At 36.8% G+C, this 26,229-nt stretch overlaps 1 protein-coding gene across 1 annotated transcript in view; it reads right to left on the bottom strand.

Annotated features, from left to right (window-relative positions):
* Nucleotides 1-26,229, bottom strand: part of SYT9 (synaptotagmin 9) — a 205,069-nt gene that overhangs the window by 35,440 nt on the left and 143,400 nt on the right. The window contains exons 4-6 of the mRNA XM_044681803.1: nt 23,071-23,191; nt 20,423-20,594; nt 17,594-17,723 (exon numbers count right to left, since the gene is read on the bottom strand). Coding sequence (XP_044537738.1) covers nt 17,594-17,723; nt 20,423-20,594; nt 23,071-23,191 — 423 coding nt within the window. The remainder of the gene's footprint in view (nt 1-17,593; nt 17,724-20,422; nt 20,595-23,070; nt 23,192-26,229) is intronic.

The raw sequence follows: 26,229 nt of genomic DNA on the forward strand, positions 1-26,229 counted from the left end.
AAAAATTTATATTCCTAGAGTTTAGTACAAGGCCTAGCACATGATAGGTGTTTAATAAATATTTATTGACTAATTAACTTAACAATTCTATGCCTGAACTTAAATCCTCCCTCCTATCTTCATACCTGGAATACCTTCCCTTCTTATCTTCTCAACTTGGAATCCCTAGTTTTCTTCAAGTCTGCTCAGATGCTATTTCCTATAAGGTGGGATCTCTTCTTGATCTCACGAGTTAATATTTTCTTTTTCCTCAATTTATTTTATTTCTTGTTACAGTGTACATATCATACCCCTCAAGTAGAATATAAGCTCTTTGGGAGCATGAAAAATATGGGAAATTTTTCTTTCAAATGGAGCATGAAAAATCTGTTGCAATCTCAGGGTATTGTTGTCAATTTATTGTGAACTTTTTATAGCTGACTTCCTCCTTTATCAACATTCTGAAAATCTACAAGATTTTTTAGGAATCAGACATGGTTGAAAATTATGGGAGTGTAAGAGGAACTTCAAGGAAGGCCACTAAGAACCTTCACATGTACAAATGAATACATATAGTCTTCCTCCAGCATCTACATAGACCTCAGTTGGGGAAGGCACCTACCAATGGGAGATAATGTCCAGGACTTACCATCAGTACAGTTGCAAGGGGACTAATATGGGCAAGTAGACCCACATCATGGGCCATGGGATGTTGAGCACACAAACCCTGCCCATTATCTGTGACCATTCAGTGTAATAGGATATATTAGACTGATAGCTGTTAAATATGCCAGAAATCATTGGGCTAACTCCCTTATCTTTGTCAATAAGGAACTAGAACCTAGAGAGGCTAAATCATATGACTAGGGTCATAGGGGTAGTAAGTATCAGAACTGGAATTTGAACCTATGTCTTCTGCCTGAAAATCAAACACTTTCCCCATGCTATATATGTGATTTTATTTGTAGTTTTGTATCTGGACCTTTGAGAGTCTTGCATTAATAGGGTCAAATCTCAGGCAGTTGCTAAGTTAGAGGGGGAGCCAGGCCTAGAGACAGGAGGTCCTGGGTTCAAATCTGACCTTAGACACTTCCTGGCTGTGTAACCCTGGGCAAGTCACTTAACACCCACTGCCTAGCCCTTACTGCTCTTCTGTCATAGAACCAATACACAGTATTGATTCTAAGATGGAAGATAAGGGTTAAAAAAAAGACTATCACAGACATCTATCTAAGAAAACTAATTCAATGACAATGATAAGATATAAAGAATGGTTAAAGCATGGAAGATACCTAAGAGGAGGACAAGCACAGACTGACAGAATCTTCTCTCAAAGGTGGGCATACTGGGAAACATATGGAGAAATAAGAGGATTCCTAGGAATGCCAAGTATAAGCTCCTAAAGGCCAGAATTGTTTCATTTTAGTCTTTGTAACCTCAGAACCTATCTCTTGCTAATGCCCTTTCTTCTCTACTCACACTGCCTTCATTTTGGTGTCATTGTCTCTCTCCTGGATAAATACAGTAGCATTCTAATTAGTCTCTCCAGCCTCTCCCTCTTCAATTTCACACTGTATATAATTGTCAAAGTGATTTTCCTAAAGAACAGGTCTAACTATGTTATCCTATACTCAATAAACTAGTGGCTTCCTATTTTTCCTGTTTACATTTAGAGTAAGACATAAATTCTTTTGTTTGGCTAGTCATTTCTTATATTTCTAATCTTCATGCATATTATTCCCTTATATGTATTCTATGATTCCATCAACACTAGCCTAATAATTACTTTAAATACATGGCATTCTATTTAAGGTCTCTGTGCCTTTCTACTGACTGTCTCCCATACATGGAATGCATGTCTTCCTCACTTCTGCCTTTTGGAATTCATGGTTTATCTTATGGCTCAGCTCAAGTGCCACCCTCTAACTAAATAAAGCCTTTTATGATTCCCTGGCAGCTCTTGTTTTTCCTTCCCAAACTGCCTTATATTCATTTAATGCGCGCGCGCGCACACACACACACACACACACATGAAGCTAAGTGGCATAGTGGATAGAGCACTGGGTCTGGAGTTAGAAAGACCTGGGTGCAAATCTGACCTCAGAAACTTTTTAGCTGTGTGATCTTGGATAAGTCACTTAATCCTGTTTGTCTCAGTTTCTTCATTTGTCCAATGAGATATAAAGAATGGCAACAAATGAGATCACAAAAAGTCAGACATGACAGATACACAAACATTTATGTGTATTTTTCACATCAAAATGTAAGCTCCTTAAAGGCAAGGACTATTTCACTTTTGCCTTTATCTTCCTATTTCTTAGCATAATTCTTGGCACATAGCAAATGTGTAAGTGCTCAATAAATACTTCTTGATTGATTGATACTTTTTGAACTTCCACAAAGCAACTATGTCCTTTTCATGAGCAGTGGAAGATGATCTGGGTCAGAGTCACTCTCTGTAGATGACTACATTTTCCGCATGGCTCCATAACAGTGACTAACCTATTAATACCACCACAGGCACACTCATAATGCTCATGGATAATGCAGGTATCTGAGGAGCTTAACATTGTCCTTCACAATAGTGTTGACTCAGCTCACAATTCTCAGGTTTGTTACTCTGTCCAAGGTGCTGATATAGTTTCTTCCTTCATTGCCTGAGTTCTTGGTTCTCACTTTCCTGAAATGCTTCCTGATTGGAAAATACTACATTCAGTCTACTGCCTTTCTTTGGGATGAGTCTTCTTGGTATGAATTAGCCTCTAGCAAAACAATCCTTCTACGTAAAATGTCAGCAGTATCCATTATTCTTATGGTGGAAGAGTCAAAGCTCTAGCCCTTTAACCACCAAACAGACTTGAGCTTATGTCAATCAATCAGTCAACATTTGTGAAGTGCCTATGCTGTGCCAAGTGCTAGAACATTTCCAGAGTCACTTCATACTCCTTATTTTCTATGTTGTGACCAAACTGAAGCACACATAGAATCACACAGTTGAAAGGGATCTGAGAGAACACAGTGTTACAGAATCTAAGAGTTGAAAGGCACAATAGAGATCATATGGTCTAGTCAGAATATGAACAAGAATCCCTTTTGCAAAATCTCTAATAAGTGAACACTGAGCCAACCTGCTACTTTTTGAGATAGCTCATTATACTTTTGGAGAATTCTCATTATTAGCAAGCATATCTTTTGTTGAGTTGAAATCTGCCTCCCTACAAATTTCTACCCCTTGTTCCTAATTCTGCCTTATGGGGCTCAGAAGAACAGTTTTCAGCATTCTTTTATATGACAATCCTTCATATATTTAGATTCTTTTAATTCTGGCCTGAATTTGGGAGATGTATTTTGGCAACTAGACAGTAAGGTAGAGTGCTTAGAGTAAGAAAACCTGCACTTGATTGCTGCCTCAGATACTTACTAGGGTGATCTTGTGTTAGACACATAACTTCTTCTAGCCACAGTTTCTTCATCTATAAAATAGGTATAATAATAGTAGCTACTTCACAAGGTTGTTATAAGAATCAAATGATATAATATTTGTAAAGTGCTTTACAAACCTTAAACTCTGTATAAATCTTAGTTACTCTTTTCCTGATTCCCTTTGTTTCTCCCCAATGATCTTCTTCTGCCCATTCTGTCACTCAGAAATAGACACAATTCACACCTCCTGCCTTAATCCTCTGTTTTATTATATTTTTGTGCTTACTGTTTCAGTAACTGAATTTCCTATTCTGTATGATACTTCTATTGTGTTTGGACCTTCTAAAATTGATATCTTGGAACCATGAACTTTTCTTTACTGCTTGGGCCCATTTCCTAGCTAGTCCAGTCCCTTGATGACTTCTCTAGATGGAGTCAAAGAGAACAGCTCACTTTGTTGGCCCTTCTCATATTCACATGTTGATATTCCAATCATCCTTTAAGTCCCAACTTAGCTACAACTTCCTCCATAATACTTTCTCTGATTCACTCAGCTGGAGTCATCCCAAATTTCTCATCGGATTCTATCTAGATCTTTTCTTCTCACTAATTACATTCTGCTTTGTATTATAATTATAGTATGCATAAATATCCAATCAGTATACATGCTGCCTTCATTTAAGCTGTGATTCAGCTTATTCATGGAGTAAGTATCTATGATCCCTTATTCTGGCTACATGACTGATTTTACCTATTTTTCTTATCATACATATTTCAGATTACATCTTTTATGTGACTTCCTGGTACATGAAAGTCATCGATGGCCATAAATTGAAGCCTACTTATACCATCATGGACCTTTCCGTATGAAGGACTAATCAGTATGTCTCAAACCAAACTAGACATCCCCTTCTGATAATTTACTTTTTCTGATCAGATTTCAGACATTCTTCTATGAAGCTTCCTGATTGATTGGCTCCCGATGTCTAAACTAGATAAATGACTCTTGCAAATTTTTTTTCCACAGGATTTCATCTAAAATGCTAGTCTTTTGAAAAGAAGTTGGTTCCTTTCTTAGGTGCCTTTTCTGATATTTCTCTAGTGTGGCTGTAATTGCAAGAAACATTGAATACATATAAATATATGTGTATATTTTCATTTTATACATCTTAAATAAAACATCATTTGTGCAGTAATTGTAAGAAATAATTATATAATTCTCCTCTTTCTCTTTTAAACTTTTGTATTTTTTCCCTTTTGCTATTATTTATTTATTAAAAAAATTTTTTAAAGCCTTAACATCTATGTATTGGCTCATAGGTGGAAGAGTGGTAAGGGTGGGCAATGGGGGTCAAGTGACTTGCCCAGGGTCACACAGCTGGGAAGTGTCTGAGGCCGGATTTGAACGTAGGACCTCCCATCTCTAGGTCTGACTCTCAATCCACGGAGCTACCCAGCTGCCCCTTTTGCTATTATTTATGACAATTGCTTCTCAATTCCAAACACATTTAATACCCTGCACAGTACACTGAGTACAAGAATCAGGTTGATTCCAAATAATTGGTGAATGATTTGTAGGTGATGTCAAGTTTCACCAAACACTTTAAGTACTGAATACTCTTCCAGTTCTAGTATTAATGTGCTTCCTTAAGTTTAATGTGAAAAATTGTCCTTAAATTGAGAGACCTTCAACCAGTCTTAGAAGCTGGAATCTCATTGCTGTCAGGGTTACCTTGGTAGCTAGTTACCCAAAGTTACCCAAAGGATAGAACTTTAGACCTGGAGTTAGGAAGACCCAAGTTAAAATCCAGTCTCAGACATATAATATTTGTGTGACCCTAGGCAAGTCATTTAATCTCTGCCTGCCTCAGTTTCCTCCTGTGTAAATTGGGAATAATAATAACCTCTACTTTCTAGGCCTGTTATAAAGAGCAAATGAGGCAACATTTGTAAAGTACCTTCCAAACCTTAAGGTGCTATATAAATGATAGCTATGATTATCTTTTCCAAATGCATGTACTTGTGTAAGAATTCCATAAAAAACATGATGATGGAGGCTCAATGGGTTGAGAGCCAGGTCTAGAAATCTAGAAATGGGAGGTCCTGGGTTCAAATATGACCTCAGAAAATTCCTAGCTGTGTGACTCCGGGCAAGTCACTTAACGCCCATTGCTTATTTCTTAATGTTCTTTTGCCTTGGAATCAATACATAGAATTGATTCTAAGATGGAAGGTAAGGCTTTTTTTTAAAGAAACATGCTGACAAAAATTACTCATATAGTCTTTAACCACAAATTCTATAAATACATACATAAACACACACAAATGACAATGACTCAGTGGTTTGTGCTTCTGTTGTGATGCGAGCAGATCACAATTCTTCCTATTCTCATCTGATTCTTGTCTCTGATCTTTCATAAATCCTTCATAGAAGACCTACTCAATTCACCAAGGACTTTCTCTAGTCTTTTTTTAACATTTTAAACATTTTAACACTTAATGACAGTTTTATTTTTTTAAATTATATTTGTAATTACCAATGTAGCACTGAGACTGTCTATTTGTTATTCTCTGTGGCTGGTATGTGACTGACCCTCTTGCTTTTCTAAAGACCCTTACCCCTTTTTGGATGATTTGTTTTGTGCCATTTCTTAAACAGAATTCCTTATTGGTAATATACTGAAGTATGCTTACATTTACTATGAATTTCTTCACTCCCTTTTGAGTCACTCACAATTTTAATTCTTTGCAACCTGGGATCCTTGAAAGTGCTGAACAATTTCCCAAATGCAATTCAACTTAATCTCTTTCTCCTATTTTTTTTGTCCAGCTCATTATGTATTTCAGTATCTTGACACATTATATATATGTATATGTACATATATACATATATATATATTTACTGATGGATTAACTTGGTGGATGCTCATTCAATTGTGTAAAAGGGAATTCTTTGTTCTCTTTGAGTTTACACTTGTGAAAAGGAATCCTTTATATTCTTTGCCTAGCTAACACTTTAGTTGACACTAACTTAGGTACCTCACTAGATTATGAAGACAGTATTAACTCTCCTTTATTTACCTTTTGATTGAATCAACAAAAGCTTGAACTAGGTGGAGGAGCTCGAAAACCACTTAGTGAATTCATACCCCCAGAAACTCAATCATGCAGAAATATGTGAACCTTTTTGATGAGTATTCACCCCTCTAGAAGGTGAGAATTGGTTCCCACAAACACTGCCCCCTGGGCAGTGCTAGCCAATTTGGAAGATAAGAAGCCACTATAAAAGGCCCTGAATTTCTGGAGCTAAAAAAAAGTCAACTCCAAGAAGGAAGTTGGCTTTAAGAAGGAGTTGAACTTTAAGAGGGAAGTCAGCTTCAAGAAGAAGGTTGACTCAAGGAAGAAAATCAGCCTCAGGAATCACCTTCAGCTCGAAACATTGTCTTGACCTGCCTTTTGGAGAGAATTTAGGTGAGTGGATAAGCTGGCTTTCCCTTCCTATCTTCTGGAGAGAAGAATTCTGCTTGAAGGTCAATAAGCCCTGGCCTAGACTAGCACTGCAGCAATATTTGGTTAGAAAGGCTATTGTCTTCTCTACCCTTTTGTATTTTTCTACTTTTATTCTTTCTACCTCTTTTTGTAAATAAAAGCTATTGAAGATCATTTTGACTTTGAGTAATAATACTTTGAATTGGCAACTACCATATTATTTTTTTTTAACCCTTAACTTCGGTGTATTGTCTCATAGGTGGAAGAGTGGTAAGGGTGGGCAATGGGGGTCAAGTGACTTGCCCATGGTCACACATCTGGGAAGTGTCTGAGGCAGGATTTGAACCTAGGACCTCCTGTCTCTAGGCCTGACTCTCAATCCACTGAGCTACCCAGCTGCCCCAACTACCATATTATTTATAATTTTCATATATTTTAGTCAACCATTAAAATTTAATTCTTATAATTGCTTGTCATTGTTTGGGCAAAAATATAGTTTGTTAATTTGCTGATATAGGCTGACATTAAAAAAACAATAAATCTCACTGATTTAGAGTTAACTGACCACTACCAATGGGTATTAGAGGAATTTTTTTTTCTTTTAGAATCATGCTCTATTGCCTCATGGGACTATGGAACTGGTCCTCCATTTTCAAAAGCTAAGATGGCAGAATGAAAGCCCAAGTATTTCCTATGAAACTGGAAAAGGTTCATTATGAGCTTGGTAATGAATTAAGTGCATGTAATCTGAAGATGGGAGTAGTTAAAGATGGAGAAGCTCATTCAAAGGATGATGAATTCTTTGGTCAAATAACTCTCAAAAATTATATGCTAGCTTGTAGAGGAATATTGCACGCCATCTTTTCTAATTAGGAAGCAGGAAATGTTTCAATTTTCAATTCATATTTTCAAAATGTAGGGCTAGTGCTTATCAAATAGGGAGTGCTTTATTAATTCTTTTTTATTTCATTCATGATAATGATGCCTATTTTTTGGTGAGCATTTGTTTCCTTATTTCATGACATGTTTAATTCTGTTAATCAGGGAATTCATTAACAGAGGCATATATTTTTATTTGAATCTATCAGCTAGATGGCTCAATGGATAGGGCATTGGGCTTGAAATTAGGAAGAACTGAGTTCAAATCCAGTCAAAGGCACTAGCTGTGAGACCTCGGGCAAGTCACTTAACCTCTGTTTGCCTTAATCCCTTGGAGAGGAAAATGGCAAAACACTATCTCTCTCAAGAAAATTCCATGAATGGTAATTGATATGCTGTGGTCCATGGGGTCAAGAAGAATTGGAAATGACTGCATGATTTAATAACAGTTGTATGACATTTCTATGGAAACGTAGGAAACACCTTGTTGAAATTCATTAAAAGCTGTGTTTTCTTCATCCAACTTAATGTTTTTCGGCATCCCATAGACCTTAAATGTAGTAGAATCTGTTGGTGGATAAGCTTCAACTCTCTCCACAACAGAATCCTGCTTATAGTCATAACAAGCACTGCAAAGCAAGTTGATTCAAATATCAAATGAAAAGATTTTTTTTTTATCCTTGGTAGGGCTCATTTTGAAAAAATAAAAAAAAACAAACAAAAACAAATCTGCCAGCTACTTTATTTATCTGAAGAGAACACAAGAGTCACATTCACATGTTAATTGTAACTTTATAAAGTTACAATTCTATTTCTTCAGGCTTCATTTATAAGGTTACATGTCAATATAGATCTGTTCCCACTACTAGCATATTATTCATTGGCTGTTGGACAACAATCATAGATCTAAAGCTGGAAGGGGTCTCAGAAGTTATTTAGACCAATCCTCTCACTTTACAGATGAGGAAACTAGATCCTGTGGAGGGGAATTGCCTGAGGTCACATAATTAGTCAATATTTGGGAATGAGATTTGCCTTCAAGAGATCACCTAACTCCAGAGTCAGTGTTCTTTTTACCTTGCCAAAGTGCTTCTCGTATCTCATATCTGGAGCATTAAAAGTTAAATTTAATGGCTCAGATTTTGTAAAAAAAGTATGATTCTTAATATCTTCTGTCTCGAGAAAATTGTAAGAGGTTTTTTTTTGTGGCAATAAACTAGAAACTAAAGGGGCACTGAAACATCCGAGTAAATTATGGTATATGGATATAATGGGTTGTTATTAAAACATGAGAAATGAAGAAAAAAGGATTGTTTTATAGAATCCTGAGAGAACTTCAGTGAACTGATTTTAAATGAATTGAGAAGAACCAGGAGAATACTGACATAACGACAATGATTTTGAAAGCCTTAAGAACTCTGATTAACACAATGATCAACCATGATTCCAGAGGATCAGTGATAAAGTTTTCTACCCACCTCTTGATAGAGGGGAAATAGACTTGCGATGCAAAATGAGGCAAAAATTTTTTTGACAGAGCCTATAAAGGAATTTGTTTTGCTTGACTCTAAACATTTATTTCAAGTTTTATTTTTTATTCTTTTTATGCAATCGAAGAAAAGGAGTGTGAGGGAAGAAAAAATAAAAGCATGTTAATTTGAAAAAAAAAATAAAACTTCTCTCCCCTTTATTACTCTTTTGCCGTCATCACTGTGAAAGTACAATGAATAGGTTAACAAAGGGTTTAGGGCCATTTGAGATTTTTATCTCTTTCATGGATTCCTATGGACAAAGAATTGACCACATAGTATCCAACCAGATGGAGATGAGACTCTCTGCTGGTCCTTGGAGTGTAGATACAATTGGTGGCCAGGACCATACTTGAAACTTTTAAGTTTGAAAGAACCTGACAAATATGGAGTGGCTTTCAAGACCCCAGGATTCTTTCCATATCACAATAAGACAATAGAATGGTATTTTTGTAGAACATACTGAAATGAAGAAATTTGAAATATTAACTCTTTTCATCATCATTGCTAATGACTCATGTCTTAAATTTCCACTCACAGGGGAACCACATATGAGAGTACCCCCTCCACATACAGAGGATGGGCTTACAGACACAAGAGAAAAACAAATAATCTACAGTATTATTTACCAAATTAAAAATAATAAATCATACCTTTATCATGTTTAAATATCATTAAGACAGAAAGTATTTCAAAATGATGTGGATTCTCCTATATGCTTTTTTGACAATGAATATTTGTTTGACAGAAAACAAAAACTACCAAGCCTGAAACTCCATCCAACCTGCTAATTCCTGCAGTGATGCACTTTCTTCATATAAGGAATGCAGGGTAAGCCTGCCTCTGTAAAGACACATCTGGAGACTACTTATTTATTTTCCTTCCTATTCTTTCCCTTAATAGAGAAGAATCCTGAATAGATGTCATGGATTTTTCTGAGGTCCTCCTTTCAGAGTATTCCATCAGGGCCTCTTTGCCACTATTGTCCTTCCAGGTTATCAGTTTATAGGGAGACATTTTTTTTTCAGAAAACATGGACTATATCTTCTCCTGGATGGAAAGGCTCTCTCAACCCACTGTGTGAGAAAATATTTTTTAATGTAATTCCTGAATACATTGATTGGCAACACATGTCAATATTTATTATAAATCTCAATCAAATACTTTATTCAGATGTCATAAAATGAATGCTCTATAAATAGTTACTGTGCATGAAAGCCTTCTGTCCATTAGAGAAACACTCAGAAATAATACTTTATGTTTAGACATACATTTTCGCATCTGCCATATAACTTATTTTAAAATATTGCCATGCTGTGAATTCCCTACAAAAAATTGAACATTCTAAAGTGTTGTACCTCCATCTGATTTTTATTATTAAAAATCAAGCAGGTGGGGCAGCTAGGTGGCTTAGTGGATTGAGAGTCAGGCCTAGAGACGGGAGATTCTGGGTTCAAATCTGGCTTCAGACACATCCTAGCTGTATAACTTTGGTAAAATCACGTAATCTCTATTGCCTTACCTTTAGTATTCTTCTGCCTTAGAACTAATACTTAGTATTGATTCTAATATGGAAAGCAACAGTTTTATAAAAACACAAAACAAAGGATATCTCATGTAATACTGGCCCATGTATTGTTTCACAACATATCATTACTATATTATAACAAAATATTCCTATTTGCTACTATATTCAGAAAGGAAGGGCAGTTGATCTATGGGAGCAGAAAGGCAGAAGCTACTTCCTGAAGCTCTAATATAAGGGTACTGATGTCTGCCCCTTGTAGAGGATGCTTATAGGTAATATAAAAGTAGAGTGAATCAGAGTTCTGACTTGGTTCTCAGACGGATGTTTATACTAACGCTGTAGAACATGAGTTGAAAAGAGCAAGATAGTTGGGTGAGAACTTTGGTGGCAGAGCAATATGACTTTGGATTCTTAGGTAGTTTTCTTTATATTTCTACACTTGTGTTCCTCCATGTTTTGTTTCTCTTTGGAAAGGTCTTGTGTGCCAGAATGTGTTGCAAGGTACTCAATGTCATAGGCATAAGAAACTTTTTAAAAAAATCTTTATCTCATATCAGTATCAATCCAAAGACAAAAGAGTGACAAGGGCTAGTTAGTTAGGTTAGGTGACTTGTCCAAGGTCACACAAAAATCAGACACAAGGAAGTGTCTGAGGCCAGATTTGAACCCAGGTCCTCCCAACTCCAGGCCTGATCTTCTATCCACAGTGCTACCTAGCTGCCCTTAAAAGAAACTTTTTAGGTCTCATAGTAATGACTGTGTTGAAAGATCAGTGAAAACTGCACACTTTCAGACATCTCCACTTATGAGTTATGGGACTTTGATACCATTACTTATAATACTTCCTTGTAATGTCATTTACCCAATTTGAGAAATATATCAGTCAATAATGAATTAGGCTAATTCTTGTGCCATGAGTTAATGATCTTAGCTCAAGGTGGGTGGAAGAAGGGGAAAATCCAAGAAATGGTCCACACTCACAAATGTTGCCATTCATCTGGGGGCCAAAGGAAGTTCAACAGAATAAGTAATTTGGGAGGACCATTGGAGGTAGCAGATTTTGCACTGGTGTCCCCAGTAGCATTCCAACCAAACTGTCCTGTTTGTGCTCCCCAAACTTGAAGGTCTGCTTCCCACTTTAGTACTTTTACATAGACTGCTACTTGATTCTGGGATATATTCCCACTTTGCTTCTGCAGCTTAGATTTCTTGGCTTCCTAAAAGGCCAGTATCATGTGCCATCTTCTGTAGAAAGCCTTCCTTGATTCCTATGTATGATAGTCTTCTTCAAATAATTATATGTATCCTTGTTTATTTATATGACACATCACTCTAGTAGAATAAAAGCTCCCCGAGGCAAAATTTTATTTTTGTATCCCCAGCATCTATCACAATGTTCTACACAAAGCACTTACTTAATAAATGTTCATTAGATTGGATTTTTGGATTAGCATTGACTCCTCTGAGAATTAGTTTAATTATCTTCTTGATTAGCATTCAATTTACAACATTGTTCTAACTACCTATAACATTGTTCTGCTAAATAGTGTGATTTCATAGAACCAGTTAATGCCATTAGTTTGAACATGCCTATAAAATTTAAAACATAAAGAATTTTTTTTCCCCAGGAAATGTTGAATTTTGGCTATCATTCCTTCCCTAAGTAGCAAATACCCAAACAATGTATTGAAACAATGGATGTTAACCACACTACCTACTCCAAACTGCTTTCTAAATGGTTATATCAAATGCTCCTATTTTTTCCCTAAGAGGTTTTCTTTATGCTGCTGAGATGACAACTTTTAGGAAATTTTAAAATTCTTTGCAATCAGCTAATACTATAGGAGTGTTTAATAGTATTAGAAGGTACCAGAGGATTTATGAACAAACTGTTTCCCCTATTAAAAAAAAGCAAGCATTTGTTCCTCAAAAGTAAATCCATTACTTTCATAACCCATACCCTCAAACCAAGATCATTCATCTATAAGCACATACTATTCTCTTTGTCCCCACAAGCTAAGCAATTATAGTTATTACTTTTTGCAAAATTGCTGCTGTAATGTATATCTAGCAAGGAATCAGAGTGTTAAATGAGAGCCTTCTCACCAACTGATCAATATTTATCTATGCTTTAGGGCAGCATTGGCAAACCTTTTAGAGATTGCGTGCCCAAACTGTACCTTCAAGCTACTTGTGAACCCCCTGCAGTACCTTAGAGAGTGGAGAGAGGAGTGCTCATATTGGGCTGTTGGGCAGAGGGGAGGGGTATGCAAAAATGTTCTCAGGTGCAATGGAGAGGGGGAATGGAGCAGTCCCCTCCAGCATGCCAGGGCATATGTGCCACATCTTCACCAACATGACTTCAGGGAATCTTTTTTTTTATTTTTGCCACAGAAGCCCTGATACCATTTAAACCCTCTTTCTCTCTTTGTCATTCTCCAACTAAGTGGGGAAAGATATTGAGTATAGAAATGCTTTCAGTGTATTAATGTAGAAGACCTTTAGAAGTAGAAGAATATAAATTCTCAAGACACTTAGATTCTGGAACTTTGGGATTTTGTCATGAATCTGTTATTAAAAGGATGGTTTGTGAGTGAGCACTTAGGAAAGTGGTGATCTTGAAGAATCAGAATGGGTTCATTAAGAACAGAACATGCCAGACTAATGTCCTTCCAATTTTTGGTGGGTCACCTATACTTTTAGGACAGCAGAATGCTATTAGACACAGCATACTTATATTTCATTGAGGAATGTGCTGGGATTCTCATGATATCTTTTTGGATGGCATGAAGAGATGTGGGCTAGACGACAATATGGTTTGGTGCATTTAGGGGTTTGAATGATTGGACCCAAAGGATAATGAATGATTAATATGTAGGTGTCAGCTTGGAGGGATGTTTCTAAGTGCTTCAAAGCATATGTCTTTGACTGTCCATTTCAGTATTTTTATTAATGATTTGGATGAAGTCACAGATAAGAAACTGACCAAGTTTGTATAAGATCTAAAGCTCAGAAGGGTCATTAATATGTTGGAAAGCAGATGTGGGAGACCAAAAAAAGCTTGAGAGGCTAGAATGATGGGTCACCTATATTAAGATGAAACTTGATAAGGAAAAATGTAAAATTCAAATATAGGCTAAAAAAATAATCTAATTTCAAACACAAGATAGGGAAGGTATGAATGGAGAGTAGTTTATATGAAAAAGATTTGGAGAGTTTAGTTCTTCAATCCCAAAATCAGTTAGTGATACATGACAGCTAAAAAAGTTAATAGAAATCTTAGACCGATTTTAAAGGAGCATGGTGTCCAAAACAATCAAGATAATAATTTTCCTCTGTTTGGATTCTGAAACTGAGGCATTTGGAGTTGACCAAAAATGGAACAGGCTGCCTCAATAGAGGTCTTTCAAGTGGAGGCTGAATGACCACTTGTTATAGAAGAGATTTAGGTTAGATTAGACATCCTCTGAGATCTGTCCCAATCTGGACAGCTATGCTTCTATAATTACAGAATTTAAGAAGCCTTCTCACTTCATGGTACATATGAACATTTCTCTCTGTTCTTATTCAAAACAGAAACTCATTGTCACTAGGTAAGAGTCCATGTGAACCAGGAAGAAAGTAATTTTCATTTCTTCCTACCAAATGGAACAGATTCCTGCAGTCCCAGTCCTATCTCTCCAGCTGCCTATTGTATATCTTTGAGGAATCTCATGATTACCTTATACCTGTCTAAAATAGAATTCATTTCTTCTCCTATCCCCAGTCTACTTCCAAATACTCTTTTGGTCTTCCCTACCTCTGACAGTGGCACTACTACTTTCGCAGGTATCCAAGCTCAAAAATTAGAAAAAAAGGCTTAGGAAGAGATGAGGCATATCATCCTTCTTTTAGATAATTGAAATGTTTTCATGTGGATTGGACTTGTTCTACATAAGTCATTTTTGAGCCCTCTCATCTTTCTTATTCCCAATTTCATCAGTCACCAAGTACTGCCCATTTTTTCTTATCATTTTCTGATTTATTACCTTTCTTTCATTCTTGATGCCACTATATTAATTCAGATCCTCGTTACTTCTCACCTGGATGAGTGAAATGTCCTAACAATTTTTCCTATCCCTAATTCTTTCCTGACTATGTATCCTATATATCTGGCTAAGTTACTTTCCGCTGAAGTATTATTGTCCTATGGTGCTTCACATTCAAACACTTTCAATGGCTCATTGCCTATAGGATAAATCTCAAGCCTCTCAGGTAAATGGGGAGGACAAGTGAATACTGGATTAATGTCTGACTCTCCCTATTTTGGTGCCATTAGAAGGAGGTTCTTAATACCTCAGAACTAATTTTGTCCCTCACCCATTATTTTTGGCTCATAGAGAACAAACAGACTACCAGGCAAGACAGGAACCCAAAGCTGAGGAAGTGCTATCAGAGTCTGCATGCATGCAAGAATGCAAACCCCAATGGAAGAACCAAAACTTCAGACAAATATTACTTGTGAATCACACCAGGTCAAGATCACATTCTATGAAGAAACAAAAGTGATATGACTTTGTTGAGCAAGTAATATCACCTCCTAGTCAATTGAGCAGGATTCTAGTTATAAGATCCCCATGGTTTTGAAATCATTCTCCAGAAGTCTCCCAGTGGCTAACACCCATCTCCCATGATTCACACTTCAGTGTTATGGAATGGGCAGCTTTTGAAATTCTGTTATACGTTAAAGACCTCATGAGAGTAAATCAGTAATAACTGATTCTGTCAGATAGAATTTGAATGCACTGAAAATACCTATGATAGAGACCTGCAGACATTTCCAAACAGAGATTAATTTCTTTCTCCCATAAAGCTGAATTTCTCATAGTACTTCAGAATCAGAAGGACTTAAGACGGCATCTTTCTTGAACTCTTCATTTTATAGGGGAAGGACCTGAGGCCTAGAGAAAAGAAGTGCTTTACTCAATGCCATACAGATTCCTATTAGTTCTCAAATCAACTACTGTACAACTGAGCAAGGTGGGAAAATGGATAGAATGCTGGATTTTGAATGAGTTCAAATCTTGCCTTAGACACTTACTAGTTGTTTGACTGCAGGCAAGTCACTGAATCTCTGCTTGTGTTTCCTTATCTGTAGAATGGGATAATAACCTTCTAAAAGGGTTATTGTGAAGATTCAATGAGATAACACATGCAAAGTTCTTTATGAAGTTTAAAGCACTATTTTTTATGCCTATTATTATTAACTCACATTTAATAACTATCCATATTTTATTGTGTTTTCAATAATTCAGTAAGTATATATGTATAAATGCTGTTATCCACATTTTACAGATGAGGAAACTGATGTCTAGACAAGTTAAGTAACTTTCCCAAAGCCAGATGGCTAATGGGTATCGGAGATAGAACTGAATAGTGATTCTAATTCCATCATATTATACTTGACTCTCCTTGGAAAACTTTTCTTGTTTTCTTCCATGCCAATATGAAACTAAGATTAGAACTCTACTCTCCCTTGTTCCCAATCCAGTGCACTAAGGCAAATGAATAAAAACTATAGACAGATTTTTGTTTGTTAAAAGAATGAGTTGTCTGTCCTGGGAAGTAGTGAGATTCACATTATGGCATATAGTAAAGCAGGTGCAGTATCAGGTATATGAAAGAGGGCTTTAGGTATAAATTGGATTAATTGACCATCAAACTCCCTCCCAGGGTTAAGAGTCTATGACACTGGTGGCAGCTAGGTGGTTAAATGGATTGAGAACCAGGCCTAAGGGTTGGAGATGTGTTCTGGTTCAAAGATGGCTCTGGACACTTCTTAGCTGTGTTGACCCTGGACAAGTCACTTAACCCTAATTGCCTAGCCCTTACCAGTCTTCTCCCTTGGAACCAATACATAATATTAATTCTAAGATGGAAGGTGAGGGTTTAGAAAAGAGTCTATGATTCAGATTTATCCCCACTATCCCATCCTGCTGTGAAAGTGTGTCCCTATTACACCATAGTTCATAGTTTCAAACCAATTCAACAATGAGTATTTTAAAAGCACCTACTATGCATAAGGCATGAAGCTAGGAACTAGGGATGTAAAGAAAAAGTGAAACAGTCCTTGTCATTATTTTCCTGGGGAGATAGATATAGTAGACATCCCATAAATATTAATTTTAAGCCAAAAGTATTCATTTGAAACTGTAGTTTACAAAGCACAGAACTGGAATAACCTATAGTCTAATGTTACACAATTCAACTTTTTAGATGTTAGTACAGATTCACTGTCCTTCAAAATTAATGAGGTGTAGGAAAAACAATGAAATTAATAAACCTGGCTATAAGTCAAATAAAGCAATTCTTCAGAAACCACCCAGAGCTGAAAGTTGTAAGACTAGAGAAGAAGGCTAGCATATACAATTAGGTCATCTTATCTGTCAATTTTGCTAGTTCTTTTTCTTTGTTATAAGAAGTAGTTTAATGGGGTGGAGAAGGTATTAAAAACAAAAGGCATCAATAAACTTTTGTCAGAATAGATCATACATATGTAAAATGCTTAATGACCCACCCTTCCTTCCTTCCTTCCTTCCTTCCTTCCCTCTTCCTTCCCTTTCCCTCTCCCTCTCCCTCTGTCTGTCTGTCTGTCTGTCTGTCTCTGTCTCTCTCTCCTTCTCTCCACCCCTGCCCCCCTTGGATCTCTGCCCTGAAATATACCAATTTTGATAACACCATTTACTTCACACAGAAACTGAGCAGTGAGGGGAGAGGTGGAGCTTACCTCAACTAGCGGGTGCCAGTGAGCGATGGGTTTCCGAGGGTATGACAGCATTTCGCTCCAGTGATCTCGTCCGAGGCGCTCTGCATCGTTGCCTACTTGGCACACCCCAATGATCTCATTGTGACCTACACTGTGAAAATGGCCCACAATGTTTTTTTCTTAAAATGTTGACATTCAATGACAACTATTATTTATAAGCAATTAGGCAGCAAATTGATAACTGTCTACTTATCATCTCCATACATGGCTGTTCTTAAAACTGGATCCCAAGCCATTAAAAACAAGCCATTAAAAATGAGATTAGAGGATGAAGATGAGGTATATGTGGAGAGGATTATGGCTAGACCCCCAATTAATTTGGTTTCTGTAGGATTGCCCCTATCTTTCTCATTTGTAGGTTCACTCTTCTTCCCCTACGTGCTTCATAAATGTTAATTAACCACACTTTACAGCCCCGTTATGTCTACCATGTTAATCCCAGTCAGTCTCCAGGTTCTTGAATGAGGGAGAGAGGGTTAATGAGTCCAGGCTCTGGGTAAGGTGGGAACATAAAGGCCCCATAGAAGTATAATAGCAAAAGGCCTTCCAAGGCTTTGACAGCGGAGGGATGAGAAAACTGGGGTTCTTAATCCCACTTCTATATTCTTTTTGTAAAGAATTTTCTATTTTCTAAGCAAGTCATTGCTTGCTTAATTCCCTTTCTTTTAGAACTTGTTAGTGTCATTGTTTCAGAACCCATATTCCTGAAGCTTTCTCTGCATTTCATCATCTTATTTCTTTGACAGCTTTTTTTCAGCGAAATGACCTTAGGTTAATCTAACCAAGCTTACAAATTCTGCCTCTTTGTAAAATAAAGCAAGTTTCTTTTTTTTTTAACCCTTACTTTCCATCTTTGAATCAATATTGTGTATTTATTCCAAGGCAGAGAAACAGAAAAGGCTAGGCAATAAGGGTTAATGAGTTGCTCAGGGTCACATAGCTAGGAAGTGGCCAAATTTGAATCCAGGACCTTCCATCTCTAGGCTTGGCTCTCAAACCACTGAGCCACCTAGCTGCCCTCAGATAAAGCAAGTTTCTTATTTTTCTCTTTGGTTCTTCTCTTCATGGTTCTTGCTCTCAGACTTGAGACTTTTCCTTTAGGTGAGTTTTTACCCAGTTCCCTCATTCTAGAGCAGAAGTGTCAAACCTGAGACTTAAGGCATAAGTATGGCATGAATCAGAATAAAATGTAATTGGGAAATATTTAACAAAATAAATTAAAAAAGAAAATATTATAAAAATATAAATAAAAATACAATAAAACATTAATAATGGTAACAAGCAGTTTTTAAAGTTAACATGCACTTGCAGAGATATTTAATGTATGGTTTCGTAGTAGCTCGTGTTTCTAATTAAGTTTGATACCATTGATCTAGACAACCCAAACTTTAAGATATATAACTTAGAACTAGAGTTAAATCTTAGAATTCTCCTTTCTGCCCAATGACAAGCACCTACAAATCTTCTAAAGTGTATGAGATGCTATTATCGAATCAGTACAGATTACCTGGAATTGTGAGAAAGCTCATCCTAGGCCATCAAAAAACTGTATGTATTCTTTGCCCCTTCTAAATCTGGCAGTTTGCCAAATTTAGGGCCAAATTTAGTTTTTCCATTTTAGTTATGACTCTTTTTGGAACTCATATCTCTTTGTCTCTCTGTCTTTTTCTGTCTCTTCATTTAGTTGAGTTATTTGATATTTTTGGTATGTGGAAAAAGTTATTGAAATGCTAGTAAGAGTTGTATGTGGCTGGTTGGTGGAATTGTAGCTAACCAGGATGACATTCTTAGCATTTCATACAACATGGAGGAGACAGAAGACAGAAACACATAGTTAGTCTGAGGTTATTATTCAAATGACCTGTTTTTCCTGGCAAATGATTATACTTTGATTCCATCAAGGGCATGCTCTGATATTAGGACCACCAACCTGTCAGCATTTCAGGTATACTTTTGGCCAAGACTTGGTAGCAAAAATATTTGCAGTGAAAAATCAAGAATAAGAAATTTTGAAATCACATGGAAGGACTCTAATTAAAAATTTAAAAATTTATTTTTGTTTGTGTTGCTTGATGCTTTCTTCTTTCTATTACTTTTAGAAAAGCTGTGGCTTTTAAATGAAAAAAAATAATAGTTTTGATTATAAATACATCTTCTATGCTTTCTTAATTTTAAAAGATAGAACTTTATGTGTGTTAATATACACTAATATTGAGACTGTTTCTAGCTGGGTCATTGGATCTTTTGGGTGATTTATTTTACATTTAAATGGCTGGCCATTATTTGCATTCAGAACTTCAAGAGATAGGGGGAAATAGAGAACACAAGTTCCAAGTTACATATTTAAAATATTGATTATTTTACAAAAGAGCCTGAATTTCAAAAATAGAGGATAAGTCAAATCTTTTGAGGGCAATGTGGGCTGGGTTGATGAGAAAGAAAGAGAAAAGCAAATAGATTGTTAGGTCCTAGATCTGAGGGTCTAGGAGATATTTCCTAATGATATCCTGAGGGAGACAGAGAAGATATTGGTTAGAGAAAATGATTCAGAGGAAAATAATATTGGGAGATTAGAGTTTGAGGGATGAGAAAAAGGGAGAGAGAGTGTTCTCTAGATGATGGCTGGAATGTTGGAGCTTTTCATTAAACCTCTCCTTTCTTCAATCTATTATAAAATATACATACAGGCTCACTTCTGGTCTCCCAGACCTATTTTCTCCTGCCTGTCATTCTACAGCCCCACAGAACACCCCACAGATTTCCATCAAGTACAAGTTATAGGCATCTCACCGATCGTAGTCCATGACAGCTATTGACAAGTGAATTTGGTCAATGTTTTCTGGGGGGACATCAAAGACTATGGCTTCATTGTAAACAGGGTTGAGTGTGTTCCTTTTAGTGGAAGTTTTTCTTTTCTTCAGACGTTTGCCATCACACATCAGTGAGACCTTCACATAAGGATCTGTGTGAAGACACAAGGAGCATATCGAGATGAGAATGAGCCTGGATTAAAGCACAGAAAGAATCTGTTACATATGCAAACTTGTGTGGCATCCATGGGGGTGTGTGTATATCTATGTGTACAACTCAGGCATCTAGAGCCAAATTCAAGCCTTTTATTATTGAAATGCTTAGGAGGCTCTTAGAGCTAAAAGGCTTTCCTGCTCAAGTGGATATAATACACAATTAAGGGATTCATTCAGGCAAGATTTTTGGATGTAACTTTCTCAAGGAATGATGTCACTTTAAATGGTATGAAGACTTTTTGTGAACCCATCAGGACTTTCTGTTTCCAGGAGTGTTTTATTGAATATCCCTATATTTAAATCAGTGTCATAAGGCCCTATACTGCCTGTTAACAATCCATGCCCACAGGATTTGGAAGAATAGTCTTCCTGCTGAATCTAGTGAAGCTTAGGAGGCAAAGACCACCGACTGTATAACTTTAGGGCTAGAAGAGACATTGTTGTTTAGTCATGTCTGATTCTATGTGACCCCGTTGACTTTGTCCATGGAATTCTCTTGGTCAAGTGGTTTGAAAAAACATCTCTTCTTATTACAAGCTTTTACTTATTATCAACAACTTGAGTGGTTTGCCATTTCTCTCTCCAGTGTGTCTCTATTTTATAGAAGAGAAACTGAGGCAACTAGGGGCTAAGTGACTTACCCAGAGTCCCACAGCTAGTAAGTATCTAAGGTCAGATATGAATTCTCATTTTCTTGATTCCAAGTCTGGTTCTCTCTGTACTGTACCACCTAGCTGCCCCATAGAGACATTAGAGATCATCTAATCCAGGGGCTCTTAACCATTTGTATGTTCTAGATTCCTTTGGTAATCTGGGAAAGTCAACAGATCCCTTTACAGAATCTTTCTTTTAAATGTATAAAAGAAAATACATAGGATTTAAAAGGAAAGAAATTATATTGAAATAAAGTTATCAAAATGTAACAAAACAAAACAAAACTGAAAAAAACCCAAATGCACACATTCATGGACCTTGAGTTAAGAATTCCTGCTCTAGTCCAAAGTCTTCCTTTAAAAGAGAGGGAAATTGAGGCATAGAGAGATGAAATCTTTTCTTATCCACCTATTCCCAACTACCTTGTATTTATTCAAATACACACACACACACACACACACACACACACACACACACACAGAAGCATATGCTATCTCCCTTGATAAAGTAGGAGCTCTTTCAAAATGTGTAGTATACTTATCTTTGAATTCCAAGAACCTAGCACAGTGCTTCTCAGTACATGATAGGCACTTAAAGATGCTGATTTGTTGATTGCTAAATAAAACATAGCTTATTAGCTATCCATGGCAGATTTGGGTCTAAAACTAAGATCTCTTCCCTGATCACTATTAGAAGATAGAGGTGCCTTTGCAGAAGAAACAAAATATGAGTGTGATTTTCCCCTAGGATTTATTTTTTTGTTAATCACTGAGGACAGAAAATTTAGATTGGAAAGGAAGAATAAGGCATCAGCCTCTAAGAGAAAAGCTGTGCTTCTGATTACTGAGCTGCTGCTTCAGGGTAAAGGACTGATGTTCTTATTCTCATCTATGTTCCTGGCTCTATCTTTAATGAGTAGTTGCTATTCTTTTTGTATCTTTACTTCTATGTCTTTTTCCTCCTAACCCTCCTCCCTGGGGTTTCCAACTTCCCTTCAGGAAGCTAGGATAGACTGCAGAAAGCAATAAATAGAGCATGCTTTACAATCTCAAAAAATAAAATATTATTCCTCTTCTTTCAAATCCCCACAGTTTTCTGGTTTATGAGAATCCTCAATATCTTCTTGTTGTACTTTTGGGGGATGTAGGTTCCTGGTAGCCACCCAAGTTAGCCTACACATAGGTGGAATTGCTGTCAAAGTAGTTCCTATAGGTTTTGGGAGCTGGAGAGAGAAATGAAAGCTTAGAATAGATAGAATCATGTTTTGGGACCAGTGGGATGCAAAGTTTTCTCATTGTCCTGGAAGTTATGGCCTTGGTTCTTTAAAGAAATTGATATATTTTGTTTTTATGTCACTTATATTTCCCAGTGTATCTGCATCTACTTCCCAGAGGCCCATCTTTTAGAGACTAAAAAAAGGGGAAAATTCAGTAAAATTAATCAACATATTGAAAATACCTAGACTTATATGCAGTGTTCTATACTCACAGTCCTCCACCTCTGATTTTGTGGAGAAATCCCATCCTTGTCTGGTTCACAATGGCTGGCCTTGCATTTACTAATCAGTTTATTAACCAGTCATTCCTTGTTCTTCTGAGAATCACTGGCGTGTATTTGAAACAAATTGGGCTCCTATATTGAGTCAATCAGTCCAAATGTACACAAACAGTGGTTATTTTCCCAATCACTTGAGGTCAGACCAATGAAATGGGGTCACAAAAGGTAGAGAAAGAAAAGTTGAACCGGTGAATTCCCTACCTGATGCTCCAGTTATATCCATTGCTTTTAAGTTCCTTGCCTTGATTATGGTGATGGTTAGCCTGCCAGCCGTTGGAAGATAGCAAAGGGAAAACATCAAATCTCCAAGATCCACATTTTCCTGTCGAGAAAATCACAAACCCAAGTTTTAGGAAATGATAACTCACATTCATCTGGTAATTAATGATGTATACAACATTCTGTCTGAGAAGTACTCTACTTCTCTGGCTCTATTTTTGCATTTCAGTTACTCAGAATTTGGCTCCTTTTTAGTGGTCTTATTTCCCTTTTTGTAACTATTGTGAATATTGTAAATACAGCATTCTGTTCATTATAGCACAATAACCTCCAGAAATTCCAATGATCAGGATTATATGGTTGCACAGTAATAGCTTCACTGCCATGATATCTGCTGCTTCTGCAGCCCTTTGAGTCTATCCTCTTAGAAAGAGAAGGCTAATGCAAGCTATGAAAGTTTTATCCCCCACGTCCCTCAGAAAAAGAACCCATCAGAACAGAAGTTCTGCACATACCAAGTATACATTAGTTCTGCGGGAATAGGGGCTCTCCCTATTGTTTATGGCCAAACAACAATTCCAAAAGGACCACTAAGAAGATACAAATATGACTATGATGTTCTGAACTGTACCTTATACTAATATAAAATCAGCATAAATTAAAATGCCTTATGCACCAAATATTCACCTCTAACTTAAAAAAAATCATTGAGAAGCCTGCCTGTGGTGTTCTTTATTGGGAAAGAAAGTCTTTATTAAGTTTTCTAAGCATTCAAGGCCAGTGGGGAAATTTTTCCATTCCACAAGCAGAATAACTGGAAATAAGAGGGAAAATGTAACTTAATAAGGAAGCAAAGTAATTTAAATTTACTAATGATAACTGGGTATAGCTGTAACGAGAGTTATGTTTTTCCTAATTATCCACAGGCCCTCTTTCCCTTAACTAATTTTCAAGGAATTTATTGATAGGTACTTTCTTTCTCAGCTTATTTTACACAAAGGTCAAGCAAGAAGAATTTTATTCTGTCAGGTTATTCTTTTGTGGACTAGGTTCTTGTGAGTTTGGGTCTGTACTATGGTTAATCTCCTCCCTTTTCCCCACCCCCCTTCATTCTTGATCTCGTTAGGTGACAGCTTCCAAACATGCCTTTCTCAGTCCCTCAAAGTCTTGAGGTCTAAAATGAAGTTCCTGCCTATATTTTACAACCCATGATATGCGAATGAGCCCATCTGTCTAGCTTAAATGTGGAAGGTACGAAGAGTTCTTCAAGAGAAGCTGAAATGTCAAAAGACTTTGGGAGAAAAATTGTAATTTGGAAGGCAGTTCCATGTAAGGGTGAGAATCTTAGAGTAGGAGTCAGCCTGGGTTATAATCCTAGATTTTTTACTATTTTGTCACGTGACTTAATCAATAATCATTTATTAATTTGTTTTAACACCTTAATTTCTGTCTTAGTATCAGTTCTAAGATAGAAGACTGGTAAGGGCTAGGCAATTGGGCTTAAATGACTTGCGCAGGGTAACAGAGCTAGGATGTGTTTGAGGTGAGATTTGAACCCATGTTTAGTATGCACCTGTGAAATGCTAACCATGTTGGAAGGTACTAGAGATATAAATAGAAGAATAAAACAGTTCCTGCCTCAAATGAGCTAACAATCCTGGGTTGGAGGTGAGTGATGGTGCAACAAGTTAATATAGGATAAATAAATATACGATATATACAGAATGATTGGAAAGGAACTTAACTTTGGGGTTATCCAGGTCAAATCCCTCACTTTTAAGAGGAAGAAACGTCTCTGGGCTTCAGTATCTTATCCCATTAATTAAGGGGTTGGACTGGATGACTTATAAGGTCTAATGATAAGGTTTTATGTTGGAAGGACCTTTTAACTCTGACATTTTATGATTCTATGTCTCTCAGTTACCTGACCTTATGAAGAGGTTCAGAACCCAAATAATTAACTCCACTAGACATCCTTGTGAGACATTCATACTTTCAGAATATGACTTTGGTAAGCCTGAAAAGCAGAAACCACAGGACTCATTCTCAGCTAGACAGGGGTTTGCTAATCTAATTCCTTTGAAGTCATCTCCAGCAAGCCTAAGGGTCTACAAGCTCCTCTGCCATTGCCCACTGGCCCACAACATGCCATTCTTACAGACTAATGAGATAGCTTCTTCTGCACGGTGGGAGATGCTCTATGTCGGACACTAATCCACCTCTAGTGGTGCTGTCAATTGGTCCAACTGTTAGAGAAAACAATTTGGAATTACTTGAAAAGAGTCATTAAACTCTTCACAGCCTTAGACTTAACCAATTTCTCTACCAGAATATGCCCCAAGGAGGTTAATGACAGAAGAAAGGTGCCATATATTCACACATGTTCATTGCATCACTCTTTGGAGTAGAAAAATGTACTGGAAACAAAGTATGGATTCATCAATTGGGAAATGCTTAAGCAAATTGTGATATAAAAATGGAATAGAATATTTTTACACTGAACAAAATAAGGAATTCAGTGAAATAAGGGAATGCATATTAAAGGATGGAGAGAAGAAAGAGAAAAAAAGAAAAAATACACATAGCATTTGTGTGTTGGGATGGAAGGGTTATTCCAGAGGTATGCTGATAAAGGTTTAATAATTGATTTTCTGAAAAAAGAGCATACATGACACATTTTTATGTTTAATCTCCATTATCAACATTTCGCTATCACTTTCTTACGTCTTGACAATCAAAAAACCAATAAGTCAAGCCTTAATTTGTAGCTTATTGATTTCTGGAGTGTAAATGCTCACCTGGAAAATTAAACAATTGGCCCTTTCGAGCCAGAACCAGCTGACCCCAGAACACTTCCTCCTCCTTTCCCCACACCTCCAAACACATATTTCATATCAGAAATAGATGTCTTCTGATTGGTTCCTGTTGACTCTGATGTCTCTTTTATTCAGTGCCTGAGATGAAACTCCAGGGATACAATAAAGGAACAATCCCCATTCCTTGGGCTTCTTCTTGTCAGCTTTGAGGTATAAAGACTAGTCTCTGAAGGGCAGATAGGTGGTTCAGTAGATACAGCACCAGGCTTGGAGACGGGAGGTCCTGGATTCAAACATTACCTCAGACACTTCCTAGCTGTGTGAC

The sequence above is a fragment of the Gracilinanus agilis genome, chromosome 6 (genome assembly GCF_016433145.1).
Source record: "Gracilinanus agilis isolate LMUSP501 chromosome 6, AgileGrace, whole genome shotgun sequence".
Lineage (NCBI taxonomy): Eukaryota > Metazoa > Chordata > Mammalia > Didelphimorphia > Didelphidae > Gracilinanus > Gracilinanus agilis.